Source organism: Petaurus breviceps, unplaced genomic scaffold (genome assembly GCF_028583685.1).
Source record: "Petaurus breviceps papuanus isolate PSGF00001 unplaced genomic scaffold, PetGlider_PUasm1.0 310, whole genome shotgun sequence".
NCBI classification, from domain to species: domain Eukaryota; kingdom Metazoa; phylum Chordata; class Mammalia; order Diprotodontia; family Petauridae; genus Petaurus; species Petaurus breviceps.
Genome location: NW_027186068.1, coordinates 3,821 through 25,570, shown reverse-complemented (window position 1 = coordinate 25,570; position 21,750 = coordinate 3,821). Strand labels below are relative to the sequence as shown.

The window sequence follows — 21,750 nt, the reverse complement described above, 5'->3', positions numbered from 1 at the left end:
ATTGTTCTATCTAGGAATTTTTCTATATCCTTGATTTAGCAGTTCTTCATTAGCCTTTGTCCCTTTTGCATAATCACATAATCATCCCCCCCCTCCCCATTTGCCTTGAGCTATCTTCCCTGGGTCCATGCCCTCTCACTCTTCTGGATGTTAGTTGCTTCCAGGAACTCTGATTCTGCTCCCAAGGCAGAATGAGTGCTCTCTCTCTCTTTTTTTTTTTTTTTTGCCTTTTGGAGGGCAATTGGGGTTAAGTAACTTGCCCAAGATTACACGGCTAGTTTTTGTGTGTGGGTGGTAAGTGTCTGAGGACTGAACTGAACTCAGGTCCTCCTGACTCCAGGGCCAGCGCTTTACTCACTGCACCACCTAGCCGCCCCAAATGAGTGAACTCTTTAAATGCTAAATCTCTACAGGTTACACCTATGTACCTTATTCTTCTTTATGGAATCTCTGTTCTCTCATGGATCATGTAATTAGTTGTAACCTCTTCTACTACTGAAATAAGATTTCCCCTTTGTATCCTTTTCAAGTCCTTTACTTTGTTTCCTCTCATTTTTCCTGAGAGCCTACAGGAGTTATTTTCCTGTTATTTCCCTATTTCTTCTTCCTTTCTTCCCCCCTTTTGTGCACCCTTCCATTCCTTAATTTAGTTTCCCCCCCTAAAAAGCCCCAACCATTGATTTATCTATAGGTGAGGTGCTATGAGTTTTATTATAAGGTCTATGAAGTTTTATGGCTGGTTCTTAACTGTCACTTCTGTTTGACCTCTGCTTTAACCTTTGTCTCTTGTTTGCATTTAGAAAGGAATTTCTTTATTGTCTCTTTCTTGTCTTATTTTTGTTGTTGTCCTTGGTTGCTTTATTTATTTACCTTTTTTGTGTGTCTGTTTGAGATGTTTGTAAAGCAACTAATTTCCTCGTGTCTAATTTTCTTTCTAGGAATGTTTTAAATCTCTTTCATTCAGCTTGCATCTTTTTTGATTAATGTCAGGCTCAGGTTTGCAGGGTAGGTCACCTTTTGTTATATCTTGAGCTCCTTTGTTCTTCAGAACACTTCCATTCACTCCTGTGCTTTCTGGTAGATGCTTAATAGTCTTGTGTTATTCAAATTTCCTTTCTTTTATGTATATTGGTCCTTTGCAGGATTTCTTTTTTATCAGTGGAGTTGTTAAATTTAGTTGCTATATTTTTTTTGGAGTTTATTCCACAATGATTCTTTTTTTTTTTTCTAGAGGCAATCTGCAGATTATTTCAATTGGTATTTTGTTTTCTATGTTCAGAATATCTGAGCACTTTTCTTATGTTATTTCTTGCATTATAGTGTTCTGGTTTTTTGGCTTGTTTGTTATTCTGGGAGATCTATAGTCCTTAAATTGTCTTTTCTTTGAGATCAACATTTTCTCTTATTTAGATACCATGTTTTCTTTTCATGTTATTCCTTTTTGTGTCCCTTCATCCCAGTTGTCCTTCACTCCTGTGTATTTGCATTTACACTTAGTTGTTGTTACTTTTCTTTCTTTGGTAATATTTGACACTGTATATTTAAGATTTTCTAGCCTGCCAGTTATTTCTGTAGTGTAAGCCATACATTCTGCTTTTATAATTCTTATTTCTTTTTTTTTTTTACTATCTAGGAACATTCTTCAGTTGTTTTATGTTCCCTTAAGAATCCATAGCTCCACTGCCTCATCACATGTGGATTCATTTTCCTTTGTCTTACAATATTTATTCATAAGATGCCTGAATTGTTTTAGGTGATTTGGAGTTCATATTCTTTTATTATTAATATTTTCCCATGCTCAAGATTGTCAATTGAGTTCACCTTCTAACTCCCCCTTTAAGTATACTTTCCTAGGAGCTGGACCTCAGAGCTGTCTTAAGTCTCTTGCCATGCCAGACAGTTCATGGTTTATTGGCTTCAGTCTCTGCCTCAAGTAACTTCAGGGGGAACAGAACTGGTCCCAGCCATATGCTGGGTTTCTTGCTTAGGCTTAGTGGAATGCCTTTCTACCACATACATGTATCCTTCCCCAATTCTTCATTCTCTGATTCTGGTCAGTCACTGTACAACTGCTCTCATGCCTGAGTAATCTTTTCCTTTTTGTTTTTTTGTGACATTGGTGGGAATGTGAATATAGTTGAGTTCTGTTGCTAGCCCATGAATTGGCTACTGTTGGCTGGCCCTACTTTCAGAACTGGGTGGATGATGTAGGGAAGGAATGCTGAGTGAGTGCATTAAGAACTAGCGATTAGCCTTCTTTGCTGTTCATTGAATTATTACCTTGTTTGGATCCTTGGTGGAGATAACTGAAATAGCTTTATCTCTTGTGCATAATTTCTGTTTTGGAAAACTTTAAGAGACCATAAAAATGTCATCTTTCATTTTGTTGGTCATGTGACCCATATAATTTTTCTTTAAAAAAAATAGCAATATCTATAATTTTTGTTTTAAAGATGACAATTAACTAGAACTTTTCGCTTCCAGAATTGGAATGTGCTAGAAACATTGCAAAGATGGCAAAGACAACGAAAAGCATTATTGAACTCCAGGTAATTACTTTGTGAGCTTCTGAGGTTTCAGAACAAGTTGATAGCTTAAGAATTTTGTTAATTGCCTATCCTTGATTGAATGAAATATTTGATTGTGAAGCATTATATCTAATTAAGGCTAGCTTTTTTGGTCAAGGATAGTAGTGTTTTGGTGAACATTTGTTTTGTTTTTGTTTTTGCTTTTTGGAGGGGGGAAGGCAGGGCAATGGGGATTAAGTGACTTGCCCAAGGTCACATGGCTAGTGTTAAGTGTCTGAGGACGGATTTGAACTCAGGTCTTCCTGACTTCAAGACCAGTGGGTGCTTTTTTCACTGCACCATCTAGCCATACTCTTTTCTCCGCTGAAACAATTTTTTGATGCTTAGTTTCATAACTGATTTTTCTTAAGGATCATTGTCATAAACTTTATTAACCCTGATTTCAGTCATCAGAAAGTATACTCTGGGGACAGCCAGATGGTGCAAGTGAGTAAGAGCGCTGGCCCTGGAGTCGGGAGACCCGGGATCGGTTCCGGCCTCAGATACTTAGCACCCACACAAAATAACTGGCTGTGTAACCTTGAGCAAGTTACTTAACCCCAGTTGCTTTAAAAAAAAAATAAAGTATACTCTGAATGAAGCTTAGATAAGTTGTCTTTACAACATGGAATTCAGTTTGTTACTGGCTAGGGGTGTGGGCCCAATAGTTCTCATGGCACATCTTTGGCTCACAAGCTCCTTCTTTATGATCATTTGGATGGCGGCAGGGACTAGCCACATTTCAACTTTGAAACTGACTTTCCTATTTTAAACCTTAGGGATTTATGCCATTCCAGACCTTATTCTTAAATGCTTTTGCTAATGACATTGAGAACAGTAAGCTTTCACAACAAACAGCAGCAGCTCTTCAGACCAACAAGTTTGTTCAGGTAAAAAATTAAATGGATTTGTAATTTCTATTGTTCTTAAATTCAGAAATTACTTACTTGGACATGTTAACTTGTGAGGAAAAAAAAAACAAAACCTAGCATTTTTTATTTTTGATAGCCTCTTCTTGGGAGAAAAAATGAATTGGATAAACAGCGGAAAGAAATTAAAAAGCTTTGGCACCAAGAACAGAAGAAAATGGTTTGTATCACAATGGAATAAGATGATAACTTGTCCTTTCTTACTGCTGTTTCTGCCCTGCCTCACATCTGTGAACACCTTCCAAGTATTTAAGCATCTCTCCTTATGCAATATTTTTCACTGATTTCTCATAGCCAACTTACCTAATATTCAGAAAGGATGTATAATGTATGGTTTCATTGTCTTCTTTTCCCCCACATAGCAAGAGACAGAGGCATCTCTTAAAAAGGCAAGACTCTACTGTATAAAACAGCAGAATAAATATGAAAAAGTCAAGTCTTCCACAGAGCATGCTGAAGAGGAGTATCTGAGCTCAAGTGGAGGGGTGGGGAAAGAGGCCAGCAAGCAGTTAGGGAAAAAGCGAAGGCTAAAAGAAAGAGCTTTGCAAAAAGTGAGTTTTCCCAAAGCACTTTCAAGAATGGACAGGGTGAAAGACAAGAGACATAGAATAGGATAAACAATAGGAAAATAGGATGGAGAGAAATATATAGTAAGCATAACTGAAAAAAAATTTTACAGAAATTTCTCTGATAAAGGTCTCATTTCTCAAATATATATATATATATAACTGAATCAAATTTATAGAAATAAGAGCCATTTCTCTTTGATAAATGGTCAAAGGATATGAACAGGCAGTTTTCAGACTAAGTAATCAAAACTATAGTTGTGTGAAAAAATGTTCTAAATTACTATTGGTTAGAGAAATTACCAATTAAAATAATTCTGATCTACCATTTCATACATATCAAAATAATATGACAGAAAAGGAAAATGACAAATGTTGGAAGAGATGTGGTAAAAATGAGACATTAATATAAAGTTGGTGAAGTTGTATACTGATTCAACTATTCTGTGGAGCAATTTGGAGCTATGTTCAGAGGGTTATAAAATATTGCATACCCTTTGACCAAGCAATAGCACTATTATTAGATCTGTATTCCAAAGAAATGAAAAATTAAAAGGAAAAGGACCTGTATGTACAAAAATATTTATAACAGCTCTCTTTTCCAAAGAATTGGAAAACAAGGAGATGTTTATCAATTGGGGAATGGCTGAACAAGTTGTTGTGTATGATTGTGGTGGAATACTGTTGACAAGCAGACTACTCTCAGAAAATCCTGGAAAGACTTAACTGAACTGATACAAAATGAAATGAGCAGAACCAGGAGAACATTGTGTACAGTAACAGCAATATTGTATGCTGATCAACTGTGAATGATTTATTTATTCTCAGCAATACAATGATCCAAGAAAATTCTGATGAAAAAAAAAGTGAGGCTTCCTTCTTGTTATTGGAAGTTGGGCCAGCAGCAGCAATGCAGCAAAAACTTACACTTTCTTCTTCATTTCATTTCATTTTATTTTGCCAGAGGCAGAATAGCTAGAGAGGGTGGAGTGTGTATGTGAAACAAAATATGGTTAGTTCATGTAGTTTACCTGTTGAGCAGTTTATGTAAGCTGCTGTTTAACTCTTAAGATGATGACAGTTGAGATCAAGAATGAACACTCTACATTTTTTTTAAACAAATATTCCACGGTTAGAATTTTTGAGGCCATATTAAGGCATTTTGAATGCTATTGCTCATTATTAACTGCCATATTCTTTAATGTCCTGATTCCCCACAGGTTGAAGAAGCAAATGAACACTACAGAGTTGTTATGATAGATATGGAAGAAAAGCGAAATTGTTTACACCATACTAAAAATGAAATTTTAATACAACTTCATAATCTTATTTTGCAGTGTGATCTAACTCTTAAAGCTGTAAGTAATTTAAGGGAACAAAAGACTTGAATGTTTCATCTTTTCTGAAACCTGTGTGGAGGGGGCAGTGATTTGGGGGGAAGCTGTTAGATTTTTCTATAACTAAAGGAATCTTTTGAAGACTAATAGGAAAATTGGACTTATGATGCCCATTATGTTTAGTTTTTGAACCAACAGATTATCTGTAGAATTGTGAAATATACTTGCCATTTTTATATCGTTAGTGATAGATGTTGAGTTTCCTCTTCATTTTATAAAATACATTTTTAAAAAATATATATGGACTATACAGGTGTAAGTTATCGTCATCATTTATGTCTCAACTATATTGTGAAGTTTTTCCATTGAAGGTTATTATTTCTCTGGTTTGGATTGAAATACTAGGTTACTTGTGTTTCTTAGAATTCAGTCTATTTTAGGTTGGGATATATAATTGATTTGGCTACCTAACCAGCCCTTTATCAACTCTACAAACCTATTAGTTGCTGTTCTTGAAAACTTTCTATTTACAAAATGGAGCAGAAGATAATTTGGGAACAGAGAATAATGACCTTGATTGCTTCATTTTTCTCCATTGTTTCCACTCAACCATTCCACATTTAATTTTATTTATTTACCTCAGTTTGAGAATTACATTTTAAGAAGATTCTTAATGATGTTATTGATTTCTTTTTTTAGCTGATTATCACAATTTACTCTTTTTATTTGGTTCCCTTGAAATAGTTTGACATGTTAAAAAAGAAGACTTAAGCTTTTATGTTAGTTGTTTTGGTGTACAGGCTATATCCTTCAAGAAGTTTGTAATCTATTTAGTAATCCAGGACCAACAAACATGAAATGGATTAGCAAGTAATAAACCACAGCATGAAATAAAATACTCAGTGGTACGGTACAGATTATTGACATAGGAGGGTAGAGATGAGAAAAATTGCTTGTGACCAAGGGAACATAATTTTGGAGGGCAAATATAGACTTGGTGGTACTCTGATTTGGACCTTCAAGGATGAGTAGGATTTGGAGAAGAGGAGAAAAAACATTTTGGGAAATTTAGTATGATGAATATACAGAATGGTCATCAGTGGTAGGAGCAGTATCTCTTTTATCTTGACTATTGTATTGGTTTCCTTTGAAGGGAATTGAGAAGGCCCTTCTTGGCATTACCATTGATTTGGTTTCTCTGCCACCTGAGGCATAAAAGGCCCAGTCTAGGCAGAGTTGGTATCTAAAGTTTTAGTGGAATTCCCACTTCTGCCTGTTCATTGACCACCTTTCTGACTTATTGTGACCAAATATGCTGCATACCGAGGTGGAATAGAGTAGTGTTTATCTGATTAGCTATCTTTCTTAACTTGCAAAGTTAAAGGATTGTAGGGTTTTTTTTAAATTCTAATTCAATTTTTTTTTTTTTTTTTGCATTCTAACTATTGTCCTGAATCATTGGACTGACCATGTCATCCCCATACTCAGTAAACTCCACTGGATTCCCTATTACCTCTAAGAGTAAATACAAATCATCTTGTTGAGTGTTCAAAATGCTTATTAGCATTTCCTTTGCCCTGTCCTTCTTCCCATTCCCCCTTTCACCTACCCCTCAACACACACATACTTTCCAGTTCTCTTACATCTCACTGTGTGTGTGTGTCTCTCTCTCCCTTTCCCCCTTCCCCCTCTCCTGCTATTCTTTGATTTATTAACATTGGCCTCCTAGCTGCTCCACAAACAAGACACTGCATCTCTTAACTCCATGCTTACCTATGCCAATGTAGACATTTTTCAAGTATTGTTCTTGTTTTGGAACTTTTTTGTGCTTTTTTAAAAAATCTAGCTAATGAGGAAAAGTGGTGAAAAGAAATGTCAACAAGATATTTGCTATAGGATGTAGAAGAGATAGTCTGTACTGTGATTTTATTGATGTAGGCCATTACCAAAACAGTTCAGGACCTTCTCTACAAGCTCAGAGTTCTAGAGAGTGTCCTGGAACAGAGGGATTTAGTGACTTGCCCCCAAGGTAAAATAGCCAGTCTTTGCCAGAGGTGGAAATTAAATCCATTTCTTCCTGACCATGAGGTATGACTTCTTTCCACCATAGTGTGCTGCCTTAAGATTTCATAAAAATAGAGGGTATTTCTGCTTTAAATTTTATTCATTCATTCATTTGGTCTGGACTTCGGATTTCTTGGGATTAGAAAATTGGCATGGAAATCCCCTACATTAATGTAGAAACTTTGTATTTGTGATGCTTTTAATTTTATGTATCGAAGCTCTGTGGTGGTAAGGTAGAGGATACTTTACCATTTTTTAAATTCTGAACTTAATAAACACCAAAAAACATTTCCATATACAAAGTAGAACAGAAAAAGAGAATTTATGTGAAAACGGGAATTTTGCAGTCTCTCCACACACCCTCTTGCAACTCACCACTGTTCTTTGTATGATATTAATTTTTAATTCTTCAGAGACTGCTGGAGTCCATGTTCCACTGCCTTATGGCAGCTCTGACAGAATGTTGGTTTTAAAAAATGGGCCTTTGCTTTCATTAGAGTTGGAGTAAATAAAAGAGCTTTGTAATTTCTTAAAGACAGTTCAGTAAATGAATGCATAAATGAATGAGACAGTGAGTGAAAGACCTTCTAGATTGACTAGATGGTATTACAAATATATGCTCATTTTCTAAACACTTGCGTTATTTTCAGAATTTATTTGTATAATGAGTGAAGTTAGTTTTTTTTAAAAATATATAGTGGTACAGATGAGTAGAAATTTTAGCTGTGAATTTTCCTTTGTTGGGCAAATCTTCACAGTAAGAGTATGTACTGTACCTTTTTCTTTGCTAAAATTCCTTTCCCTGCTATTTCCATCTTTTAGGAACTAAAATGCAAGTCAGAAAGGACAGCAGTAGTTAGCTTTTGACATACAAATGAGCATAACCTAAGTGGAGGAAATGCATACTTGTGCTGGCCTATCCTGCTAGTAGTACATGAAACTTCCAATCTTATAAAATTGTTGAAGCAGGGAATTTTATGTCATTAACTCAAAGTTAAGACTTTAAGCAGGAGGTATCTAGCTGGGTGAATAGAGTGCTGGGGGACACCACTCCATGTTACATGGAATCATTTGGGGAGAATAAGAGTTTCTTCTGACAGGTTCCTTTCAAAGTAGGAAAAGGCCTCTCTTCTTCTCCTTCCCTTCCCCTACCCCTTTCAAAGTAAATTTTGCAGGAAGTCATCAAGTCTGTATATCAGAGATATCTATATGAATATATCCTAGCACACTTTAGTGAATCCTCAGAGGTGAGAGTTTAGAGTTTAGTTGTAAATAATATTTTGCAATGTTACTTTTAGCTAAATACATTTAAAGATCTTTTTCTCAAAGGTTTCTGATTTTTCTTATGTTTTATCTTTATTGACAAATAGGTCATAATAAACCTCTTCCAAATGCAACATGAGCAGCTTCTGTCTCTGCAAATTAACTACCAGTCTCTCTGTGAGAATGCCAAGTCATATAACCCTGGGAGAAACTTTGCAGACTTTGTAAAGGCAAAAACTTCACCTAAGGAGGATATTCACCATAAATCTATTTCTTTTGACAATTTAAAAATTGATGGGTAAGAATTAATGTATTATTGAAATTTAGGAAAGGGGGCTCATTTACTGCCAGATTCAAGTCCAGTTTGAATAGATTTATTCCCTTGGATGAGAACTTCATAATACGATCATTGTTGCCTCTCCTTATTGGAAGTGATAGATTGTATGTTGAAGGGGATTTATTTTTCCTCAGTTCAGGTATAAATAAAGGCTGCCATTAATTTTGAGCTGATTTTTTAAAATTCAAAGACATTTCTAAGAAGGGGAAATTAAGAACCTTAGACCTAATCACTTTTGAATTTCTGGAAAATTAGTAGAAAAATTTGGATATAGTTTAACCCATTAGACTTGTAAACTATTAAATTAGTCGTTATATGCTTAATCAGTCATAATTGTATATTCTTTACAATTTTTATATGCCACTTTTCTTGATTCAGTAAATACTTGCTGAGCACTTTCTGCCTTATGCAGAGCACTGTGCTACTTAGATACTTTGGGATATTCACAGTTGAGTTATAAGACATGCTTCCTGCACACGGTTACATAGAAAGTACATTAGAGAATTACTAAGCAACCTATATGTCAGGTCTAAGAAGGAATTAGGGAATTTTCATCAAGAGCATTGAAAGTGAACTCTTAAGGATGGAGGTAATACTGTTCAGTAGAAGAGGAGGAGGAAGACATTTCAGAAGGTCAGAGGACTGCTTAGGGACAGAGGGAAGAGGACAGAGAGTGGTTTAGATTCATCATAGATAGTGTAGAAAGAAGAAAGTGATAGAAGATAATTTAAAAGATATAGGAGTATCAGATTGTGATGGTGTTGGAATATTTTTGGATTTCTGTAGCACTTAAGCCATATTATACTCTAAGCTAGTTCTCATTTAAAGTTACTTTTTGAAATTCAACCATATAAATAGTGCATTATGAAATTAATGTGCTTTTGGAATATTGAATATAACATAAATAAATAATAGAATTTTCCATCCATTGACAGGTTGTGTTGTTTGTTGTATTTTTTTTCCAGAGGGCCACCCACTTGCAGATCATGGTCAGTTGGTCATCAAGGTGGTAGAATGTACAGTGATACAGAAAGTGGTGGAGGAAGCAGTGAATCAAGGTCCATGGATTCTCCTTCTGCCAGTCCAGGTATATAATTTTTTTTTCAAAACTCTGGTACTGTTGGAGAGTTACAAATAGTGATAAAATTTAAAAGATTTAAAAATGAATTTTATTGATTTTTGTTGATCCCAAACCGTAACTTTTGTCCAGTGCTCTTATTTTTCTGCCTGAAATGTTCCTAAGATGTCCTTTCTAACTTTGTTCTCTGATGTCACAGTTTGTATATGTAGGGTTTTTCTAAGGAACTCCCAGATAGAAATCTGTACCCATGAGCCTCACAGATTACATTGGTATTCTTCCACCTTTCCCCTATACTTCCTTCCTTCCTGAGTCATTCCTGTCCTTTTATGTTGATTTTTGTGCTAGCCTCTGTCAGTATCACTGGAGCCTTCCTTTCCCTTTTTAGCCACTCTGAGCTCTGGAGAAATGGTGGTACTATAGTACTCTTCTGGTAAGAAAGTGTTGAAAGCAAGACTTAAGTTATCTGTGCAAATACTTTTATAATTGAGCTTCATAAGACACACATGAATAATTTCTAGGAATTAATACCTTCCACGTGCTCCTGGTAAGCTGCTTCAGCCCCTTTTAATAAGGAACCTTAGTGCTTTTCACATTTCCATTATGTATTCAATGTGACAATCCAAAGGCTATCATTAATTGTGTATTTTCTTGCTATATTCCATTCTGGTAGCAGAGAGACCAGGACATAGGGGGTTGGAATATAAGCTTAACACCCATCAAACACCAGTGCTCCATTTAAAATGGTCATATTGAGAAATGGGGTAGAGCCAAGATGGTGGATTAGAGGAAGCACAGCTAACTGTCTCAGCATTCCCCTCCAAACAACTTTAAAATAATGCTTCAGATCAAATTATGAAGCAGCAGAATGGTGGCAGTAATAGTGGCTGGCTGTAGCAGCAGCTTCAGGAGATCTCAGCTCAGATAAAGTAAAGGGATCAAACAGCTGGTCAGATAGAGATTACAAGGGGACTCTTTGCTGGCATTGGATGCAGCTGGTGCTAATTTGCACTTCTGTTGCCCATTGACTGGGTCAGAGTTACAGGGTGAAGAGGAGCAAGGTGGGGTTAGGGAGAATCAGTTATAAGTATTGCAGGGGACTGGGGCCCTTTCTGGATAAAGACCAGAGCTCACAGCAAGAGAGTAATGACCATACTTCTCCCTGGATCACACTTCCTTAAAAACACAAAAACTTGCAGATCCCCAGAACTAGGTCTGAAAACAGCAGCATGAAAAAGCCTAAAGCTCTGGATAGTGCCTTCCCACCCACAAGTGAGCTGAGACCAACTTTAACAGAAATTTCAAAGTCAAGAAATGGACTTGAAAAAATGAACAAACAACCAAAAAAGAATTTGGCCATAAAACACTACTAAGATGACAGGGAAGACCAAGACATAAACTCAGAAGAACGTAAAAATGTGAAAACAGCTACAAACAAAACCTTGAAAAATGCTCATTGGACCCAAATCTACCAAGAATTTCTGGAAGAGTTAAAGAAAGAAAGAAGAGTGATAGAGGAGAAATTGGGGGGGAAATGAGAGTGATGCAAAAAAAATTATGAAAAGAGAATTAACAGCTTGGTAAAAGAGGCACAAAAATCCACTGAAGAAAATAATTCCTTAAATTTAGTATTGACCAAGTGGAAACGAATAACTCTATAAGACATCAGGAAAAATTAAACAAAGTCAAAAGAATGAAAAGTAGAAGAAAATGTGAAATAAAATGGAAAAATAACTGACCTGAAAAATAGAATTATTGGACTAGGGGCAGCCAGGTGGCGCAGTAAGAGCGCCGGCCCAAGAGTCAGGAGACCCAGGATCGGTTCTGGCCTCAGATACTCGGCACCCACACAAAAATAACTGGCCGTGCAACCTTGAGCAAGTTACTTAACCCCAATTGCTTTAAAAAAAAAAGAATTATTGGACTACAAAAGCATGGAACATATTATCTATCAGATTTATGAATAAGAGAAGGGGAGGGGATGATAAAAGTGAGGAGACCATATAAGGAGGGCAGTGTTTAGAAGCCAAAGAGACTTTTGAGGAGGGATAAGATAAAAAGAGAGAAGAAACAGAATAAAATGGATGGAAAGAAATACATAGTAAGCATAATTGTGAATGTGAATGGGATGAGCTCAGTCATAAAACTTAAAAATAAAATTCTGAGAGACAAGGACCTGGGTATGAAAAATCTATTTATTAATTAGGCCAGAAAATAATAAATTGAGGCCAGAGTTCTCTCAACTGACCAAAAAAAAAAAAAAAAGGAGGTTCTAGGCCACTTTAAATCTGGTGTTTCCTTCTTATGGATCTCCCCTAACAAGCAAAAAGCAACCCTGATTGATGTACATTTAATGAGGAGGTAGACTAAGAGTTTTCAGCTCCCCTTGGTGGGTGGGGGAAGAAGTGAAAGCTGAGAGAACAGGCATGGTTATGAGATTTGAGCTGCCTCTAACTATCTTGGGCAAGAAAAAAATCTCTCTAGCTAGGTTTCTCCTTTAAGGCTGGGTTGCCCCCAAACTAATGGAGGGAATAAGGACATGAGAGTAGCTCTTGGTGAGGTTGACTAGCTCAGTTTGTTTCCTGTTTACAGAGCGAACAGAAAGTCTAGCCCAGATCTTGTTGGGAGAGACCAGAATGTGATAAAATTCCTCAGCTAGAATGGGCCAAGTGGTTTTTCTCTGTAAACTAATATAAGAGATGACCTTTTGAACAGAGAAGGGAATATTACAAATTAATATTAATAATCAAATGACAACAGCATTAAAATTAATTTTCCTAAAAAGGGAAGTAGATAGCAGAATGAATTAGAAACCAGAATCTAGGGGCGGGCAGGTGGCACAGTAAGTAGAGCACTGGCCCTGGAGTCAGGAGGACCTGAGTTCAAATCTGGCCTCAGACACTTAACATAAAAACTAGCCATGTGACCTTGGGCAAGTCACTTAACCCTAATTGCCCTCCAAAAAGCAAAAAGAAAAGAAAAGAAACCAGAATCCAACAGTATGTTATTTACAAGAGACATGCTTGAAACAGAAAGACACATGCAGAGTTAAAATAAACTGCTAAAACACAATATAATACTTCAGCTGAAATTTTCAAAAAAAAAAAAAAAAGGCACTGGTAGTGATTATAATCTCAGAAAAAGCAAAAGTGAAAATAGACCTAATTGAATAGTCAGGGAAACAACATTATGCTAAAAGGTATCATAGACAATGAAGTACTGATATAGGCCTCATTTCTCAAATATATACCAACTGTAGAACTGAATCAAATTTATTTTTAAAAAGAGCTATCCCCCAAATGACAAATGTCAAAGCATATGGAGGCAGTTTTCAGAAGAAGAAATCAAAGGTATCTATATGAAAAAAAATGCTCTAAATCACTGTTAATTAGAGAAAGGCAAATTAAAACAACTCTGAGGTACCATCTCATACCTATCAGAAATGACAGGTGCTGGAGAGGATGAGGAAAAATAGGTACATCAATGAACTGGTCCAACCATTTTGGAGAATAACTTGGAACTAAGCCCAAAATGCTATACAACTGTGCCTACCCTTTGACCCAGAAATACCACTGCTAGTCCTGTGCCCTGAAAAGATCAAAGAAAAAGGAAATGGACCTATATGTACCAAAGTATTTATAGCAGTTCATTTTGTGGTGGCAACGAACTGGAAATCTAGGGGATGTTTGTCTGTTGGGGAATGGCTGGACAAGTTGTAGCATATGATTGTGATGAATACTATTGTGCTGTGGGAAATGATGAGGGTGGTTATTTCAGAAAATCATGGAAAGAGCTCTATGAACTGATGCAAAGTACAGTGAGAAGAACCTGGAGATCATTGTGCATAGTAACAGCAATGTTGTAATTATGATCAAATGTGAAATTCCTGACTGCTCTGAAGAATAACAGTGATCTAAGATTATTCCAGAGGACTCAATATTAAAAAGATGTTGTCCACCTCCAAAGAGACAATTGATGAACTAAGAGTAAATTAAAGTATCATTTACTCGCTTTATTTTTCTTCTTTTAAAAAAAATATTTTTAATATAGAAATATTTTTGCATGATTTCACATATATAATTGATATATTGGCTTGCCTTCTAAGTGAATGGGGACTGGAATGGAAAGGAGAGAATCTGAATGTCAAATTTTGAAAAGAATGTTAAAAATAACAAATTAAAAAATATTTTTAAAAATGGAATTGCCACACTAGAGAAGGATTATTTAGGTCTTTAAAGCCTTTTGATTGATGGTGAGAAAAATATTTTCTGTCCATAGTACAGATTGATATGTGTCTGAAAATTGTGCAGTGAAAAAGATTAGATAACAATATGAATTGACATTCAATGACATAAAGGAATTTAATGCATTCTTGAGAAGTCAGAGCTAAATAGAAAAATTTACTTTCAAATACAAGACTCAAGAGAAGCATGAAAAAGTATACAGGAAAGAGAAATCATAAGGGACTTATTAAAGCTGAACTGTTTACATTCCTACATGGAAAGATGATATTTGTAACTCATGAGACCTTTCTCATTATTAGGGTAGTATGAGGGAATATATATATATATATATTCCCTCATACTACCCTAATATATATATATACACAGAGAGAGAGAGAGAGAGAGAGAGAGAGAGAGGGCGGGCACAGGGTGAGTTGAATATGAAGGGATGATATCTAAAAAATAAAATTTAGGGGTGAGAGAGTAATGTACTAGGTGAAGGAGAAAGGCAGAGGTAGAATGAGGTGAATTATCTCACATAAAAGAGACAAGAAAAAGTTTTTACAGTCGAGAGGAATAGGGGAGAGGTGAGAGGGAATGAGTGAACCTAAGTCTCATCGGATTTGGCTTAAGGAGGGAATAATATACACACTCATTTGGGTATGGAGACCTATCTTACCCTACAGGAAAGTAGAGGGGAATGGGATAAGAGAAGGGGTGGGGTTAATAGAAGTGAGGGCATATTGATGGAGGGGGTAATCAGAAGCAAACACTTTTGAGAAGGGACAAGGTCAAAGGAGAGAATAGAATAAACGGGGATGGGTGCAGGATAGGATGGAGGGAAACAATAGTCTTTCACAACATGACTATTATGGAAGTGTTAACCATGGCTACACATATATAACCTATATTGAATTGCTTGCATTCTCAGTGAGGGGTGGGGGGACAAGGGAGAGGATTTGGAACTAAAGAACAATGTTAAAAATTTTTACGAGCAGCTGAGAAATAAGATATGCAAGCAATGGAGCATAGAAATATAGCTTACCCTATAGGAAAATAGAAGGGTAAAGGGATAAGGGAGGGGGAGGGGATAGTGATGGAAGAGAGGGAAGATTGGGGAAACAGGTAATCATAATGCACAGAGTGCATTCATGGGGGAGGGGAGAGATGGAGAAAATTTGGAACTCAAAATCTTGTGGAAGTGAATGCTGAAAAAACAAATGAATGAATTGAAATGTGAAAAAATTAAATGGATCTTATCAATAAAAATATTAATAAAGCATAAAAATAGATAACAGTATGCATAATTATGTTTTCCTTTCAGAGAGATTAGTCTATTCCTAGAGATACTTTAGAGATGTAAACCCAGGGGAGTATTAACTGCACCTTTACTGTCAGTAGACCTAGGGAAACTAAATTGATTCCAGCTTAATCAAAGGAATTTGACTCCCTTCTTGTTCTTGACCAAACTGTTGATGCTTTAGTTAAGCTGGACACCTTGGAACCAGGTTCATATCTCCAGTTTTGTCAAGGAAGGAGACCAGAATTCTTTAAAGAGGATGGTAGAAGGGTTGTGGTGAAGCCTGTGACTAAGTATTTAATTATCTAGTTACAGATTCTTCCTTGTCATTCTGCAAGTTTCCTCCATGTTCCACCCATTCCCAACTCCTTTTCACAATCAATTTTGTATTTGAAATGTTTTTTTAAAATCCTCATTTAGTTATAATGCCTATCATTTATATAATACTTTTAAGTTTTGCAAAATACTTTACATCTTTTATCTCAGTTGATCCTCACAAATAACTGTGGGATTTAGGTAGATGCTATTATTACCCACATTTTATAGAAAAGGAAACCAAAGGAGTTTAGATGTTTTGTTTAGAGTCACACAGCTAGTAATGAGATGGTGCTGGGACTCGGATCTTCCTGCCTTCCATATAACAAAGAGGTACAGTAAAAAGCAAACAGGCTTATTGAAGTATGTATTCCTCTTTCTGCACCTGTGGCACATACCTCTCACCTTAAAATAGGGAGCTGTGTCTTGACATCGCTCCTTTGGAATAATACACTGACCAGAATTTCTGTCCTAGTATTATTTCTTTTCATTATTGTGTGTGTGTGTGTGTGTGTATCATTCTTTTTGTTCTGTTTACTTTGCCCTACTTCAGGTTATACGGAGCTTGCCAAGTTTCTCTGAAATTTTCATAGCAGTCTATTCTGATGTAATAGCAATTCATTACGTTTATATACCCTAGTTTATTTTAGCCATTTCACCTTGTTTCTAATTTAATTACAGCACCTTTTTTTTGTTTGTTTGTTTACAACATAACCTCGCTTTAGTTTGAGAATTGTCCGTATTAAAGTCTGGGAGTGGAAGCAAATCTTTTACATTGAAACTAGTAGAATATTGTAGGCTGTGATACTCTATGTGTGTTGTGCCTCATGTGTTTATGTGTCCTTTAAGAACGTACTGTTTGATCAGTGTACTACTCTCTCCACTGATAGAGATGTCGATTGTAACTTTTCTAACTTAGTGATGATTTTTCTAGAGGTTCTTTGGCTAAAGAAATCACTCCTGTGCAACTAACCTAGTGATTTAGGCCCTGGTCTCTGGGCAGCTATCATGAGTCTATCCCCAGGCCTTCCTGATTTGAAACACTGGCTTGGCCTGCAAGAACCTTAACATGATGACACACCATAGGAGGCCTACTTTAGTGCAATACACATACACACACATACACACATATGTATGTGACACCGTTTCTCAATTATTTGAAAATAGACATTGTTTCTTGTCTCTCCCTTCTCTGTCGCTGTTACCCTATCTTCTCCCCACCCAGGCTAAACTCGCCCGTCTGTCTGTTTTCTTCTCTCTCTCACACACACATATACACAAAATATTAATTGCTGATATTTAAGTAGCCCATTTTACAGTCTGCAAAACGCCTTCTGGTACATATCATGTCATTTGATCTTCACAAAAGCTCTTTAAGGTAGGTGGTGTAGGTGGTATCCAATTTACAGATGAGGAAATAAACTCAGAGAGGTTAATTTGCCCATGATTACATAACTGGTCAGAGGCAAAACTCAACCTAGTTCTTCCTAGTTCCAAGTCCAGCACTCTAGTCATTGTCACACACATACACATATCTCTAAGATTCAGCAGAAATTGTCCTTTATAAAATGAAATCCTTATTATTCAAATTAAAAATCACTGTAATTGCATTCACAAGAAGTTTTCACTAGGTCTGTCTTCATTTAGGAGCCTTTAAACGCCACCTGCCTCGGACACCATCAATGGGGACTATGTCATCCGCTGATGAGCTGAATGAAAGAGAGCCACCTTCTCCTCCTGAGACTGGTATTGTGTATTGTACTTTATTTGACCCAGTTTAGTTAGCCAGATGAATTTAAAACCACATTATGTGGTGATGAATAAGACTTTTGAAATCTTAATATGAGAATGGTGGTACTTTGGCTATTTATGCCAAATATTAATAGTTTCAATAGCTCACATTTGCAAAGGTATTTTACACTTTACAGAAAGTTTTTCTCAGAGCATCCCTATTAGGTGTAGATAGTATGTAGAACAGTGTCCACATTTTAGAAGTGAGGAAACTTAAGGTTCAGTGAAACTGACTTGCCCAAGGTCACACAACTGGTAAGTGATAGAGCTAGGGTTACTTATCCCAGGTGTTAAGGGGCTTTTCATTACCCTCACACACTGCCCTTCACCAGGCATGATGATTTTAAAATAATGTAATAATTAGACCTCAAATGTGATTTGACAAATGTTAGCTAAATAAACCCTAAGACTATTTTTCAGAAATAATTATTGCATGATATATGGGACAGAGATATAATGATAGACCAGAAATTCTGTTCTCATTAAACTAATAATGCATAGCACTTAACAGTTAAAGTAGTCCTATTCAGTGGAAACACTTCAGAACTTCAGAACTCTGCATCAGTGAAGTGTGATTCTTGGTAGAGAAACTAGTACAGATATGAAAATTAAAGGATATTGAAGGAAAGTAGTCATCTTGGTGACCAAGTTTATTTCATATCTGTTTGTTTGATTGAACACATTACATTACAAGCCTGAGGAGCAAATCTGCTTTGACATCAATTTAAAAAGAAGATTTTATATATTTCTAGAGTTTTAGGAGTTAGTAGAGATGGAAAGAACCATAGACATCATCTAATCGAGTGGTAAGGAAACTAAGGCCTACAGAGGGGAAAAGGTCCTACCTTTAATTAACACAGGCCTTTCAAGAGGACACCAATCATCACTTCTCAGTTTAATTATAATATTGGTAGTATATCTTTTCCTTCTCTGTTTCACAGTTTAAGGCATATATTTATTCTTATCCTTAGAAAAGGCAAGCTGAGCTCCTTTAAGCAAAGGTCATGGGGTCATCATCCTTAGCATTATCATACCTATGATCTAACATAGACCCAATTAGGCAGGCTCATTAACTTATTTTTGGGACAGGAAATTTCCTACATTGTACATTCCTGATATGAATGTACAAAACTAGACATAGAAATTATTTTGGAGTCGGTGTCAGAGGGTCAAATCTTACCTCTGCTGATACTGTGTTGTCTTGTATAAGACCCTTTTCCCCTCTGTAGGCCTTAGTTTCCTTACCTTACTTATTTGGTTAGATGATGTCTATGGTTCTTTCCATCTCTACAAACTCCTAAAACTCTAGAAATATTAAAATTAAGATAAAAAACTAAAGTCTTTTAGTTGATCTTAAAATTCCCAGGTTGGTGTGCTGATGTAAAAAAAAATTTTTTTTGTACAAATTCATCAGATGATTCTATAAGCATGCTTATGACAGTGCTACTTTGTCAGAAGTATTGAAAAGTGCCAAGAGATAAAGATCCTCATAAAGTTCCTGAAGACCTATCCTATGCTTTCTGACCAGTATTTTAATAAACATTACTTTAAGATCAACATAATTGGGGTTTAATGACTTATTTTAAAAAATAGTATAGGAAACTGGCCTCACATTATAAAAATTCGGAATACCTTTGCAAATGTATGTGTAAGGAGTTTGATTAGTTGCTTGTTTTAATGTCGTCTATTGCCAGTCTAAGTTAATTGCATGTTGTGATATTACCATCATTTTTTTAAAGATAAATTTTGGCCGATGAGCACATTTTAAAGTAAAATAAATAGTCTCTCCCTAGAGATACTAATCTGTCATTTAATTTTTCTTTCAAGCCTCAAGTGAACATCTAGCTGAAATTAGTTCCCCTGGACCATTTAGAAATGTCATCAAATCAAAAGCTGCTCTTAGCCATAGGTTTCGGAAGCTAAGAACTCCATCCAAGTGTAAGGAATGTCACACCTTAGTTATATTCCCAGGAGCAGAATGTATGGAGGTAAGAAATATCAGAAAATAATACAACTTCTCATTGTCTTTTTAGATGTTTTTAAAGATGTACTATACTAATTGCTCATTGTTTTTCATATTCTTTTCTCCATTAATAATTGAAGGGTTGAATATCTAAACTGAATAATTACTGAGTAATACAAAAATACTTGTATATTTCAGTAGATTGGGTCCATAATCTCACTAATGTGAGTTCTCTCTCCACTGGTTTGTATTATAATCTTTTTCCCTTCTCATTCTGTGTGATTACTGCCTCTCTTCTAATGTGTATCCCTCCCTCCTGATTTCTTGATACACAGCACAGGGGCTTTCTTTCTCTTCTCTCCACTCCTGCGGACTCACTTCCTTTTCTGGCAATACCAGTCTTTGATAAGATTATTCACTAAATGCACATAATTCATTGAAATAGCACTGGTACCTTGATGCCTGCTGTGCCCCCTCTCAATTGCCCTTGGCATAATCCCTCAGAGAATGGGTTCTTGTCTTTATGCTGGTAGCTCTGTAGTATTATTGGAAAAACTCTGCTGTTAGGAAGATGAGCCTTTGAAAGTAATGCAGTTTCCAAAATCATTCCAAACAACTCACTTCCTTATATTCATTTTTGTTGTTTTTCAATCATCTCAGTCGTGTCTGACTCTTCCTGACCCCATCTGGGTTTTCTTGGCAAAGACAATAAAATAGTTTATCATTGCTTTCTCTAGCTCAGTTTTACAAATGAAGAAACTGAGGCAAACAGGGTTAAATGACTTGCCCAGGGTCACACAGCTAGTAGGTGTCTGAGGCCAGATTTGAACTCAGGAAGGTTAGTCTTCCTGACTCCAGACCTTCTATCCACTGTGTCACAAAAGTCAGGGGACTTTAGTAGGGGGGAAGAGGAGGAAGACTCAGCTTTCCAACATTCTTCTCATTAGACTTCCTGTTTAGTCAGTCAACAAGTCAACAAGCTTTATTAAGCTCCTGCTCCATGTCAGGCATTGTGCTAAGTGTTAGCGATACAAAGAAAGGTAAAAGACAGTCGCGGTGCTCAAGGAGCTCACAGTCTAATGGTGGGGGGAGAATTGGAAAGGGGCAGTGAGCCAATGCAAACAATACAAGTAAGATCTGTACAGGACAAGTGAGGGTGGTCTCAGAGAGAAGGCGCCGAGAATGAGGAGGACTGGGAAAAACTTCTTGGCAGAAGGTGCATCTTTACCTGAGATCTGAAGAAAGCCAGAGCACCAGAAGGCAGAGATCAGGGAGAGGGGTGGTTGATGGAGTGTCATGTGTGGGGAACATGAAAGAGGCCAGAGTCACAGCATGGCAGAGTAGATGAAGGGACTACGGTGAAAGAAAACTGTAAAGATAAGAGGAGAGCAGGATATGAAGTCCTTTAAAAGGACTGAGGATTTTATATTTAATTCTGGAGGTCATGGGGAGAAGACATGGTCAGACCTGGGCTTTTAAGATCATTTTGGTAGCTGAGTGGAGGATGGATTGTAACGGGGAGAGATGAGTCAGGATAACCAACCAGAGGGCTATTGCAACAGTCCAGGCATTAAATGATGAGGACCTGCTCCAAGGTGGTGAAAGTGTCAGCACAGAAGAGGAAACATGTAAGGAGAGATGCTACGAAGGTAGAAATGGCAAGACGTGCAGCTGATTAGATAGAGAGGGTGAGAGTGAAGATGTGAGGTGAACACCTGACCAGGAAGTTAATAATAGGGAAGTTAGGAAAGAGGTGAAGATTAGGAGGAGAATAAGTTCAGTTTCAGATATGTTTAAAATTTTTACAGGCCATCCAGTTTGAGATTGTGTCTCCCACATATCGAGTTTAAAATATCCAACCAGTATTTGGTGCCATGAGACTAAAGTTCAGTAGAGACACTCAGGCTAGATGCATAGATTTGGAAGTCATCTTCATGGATAGTTAAACTCCTGGGAGAGATAATAAGGTTACCAAGAAAGTATAGGAGGAAGAGAAGAGGATCAAGGATGTAGCCTT

At 36.6% G+C, this 21,750-nt stretch overlaps 1 protein-coding gene across 3 annotated transcripts in view; it reads left to right on the top strand.

Moving 5' to 3' along the window:
• Positions 1-21,750, top strand: part of LOC138167800 (rho GTPase-activating protein 29-like) — a 35,578-nt gene that overhangs the window by 11,485 nt on the left and 2,343 nt on the right. The window contains exons 5-13 of one of the 3 annotated variants that reach the window (XM_069096761.1): positions 2,485-2,549; positions 3,347-3,457; positions 3,576-3,656; positions 3,859-4,047; positions 5,283-5,420; positions 8,834-9,024; positions 10,029-10,150; positions 17,627-17,725; positions 19,598-19,758. In XM_069096761.1, coding sequence (XP_068952862.1) covers positions 2,485-2,549; positions 3,347-3,457; positions 3,576-3,656; positions 3,859-4,047; positions 5,283-5,420; positions 8,834-9,024; positions 10,029-10,150; positions 17,627-17,725; positions 19,598-19,758 — 1,157 coding nt within the window. The remainder of the gene's footprint in view (positions 1-2,484; positions 2,550-3,346; positions 3,458-3,575; positions 3,657-3,858; positions 4,048-5,282; positions 5,421-8,833; positions 9,025-10,028; positions 10,151-17,626; positions 17,726-19,597; positions 19,759-21,750) is intronic. The other 2 variants (XM_069096762.1, XM_069096763.1) reach the window with 2 other exon arrangements.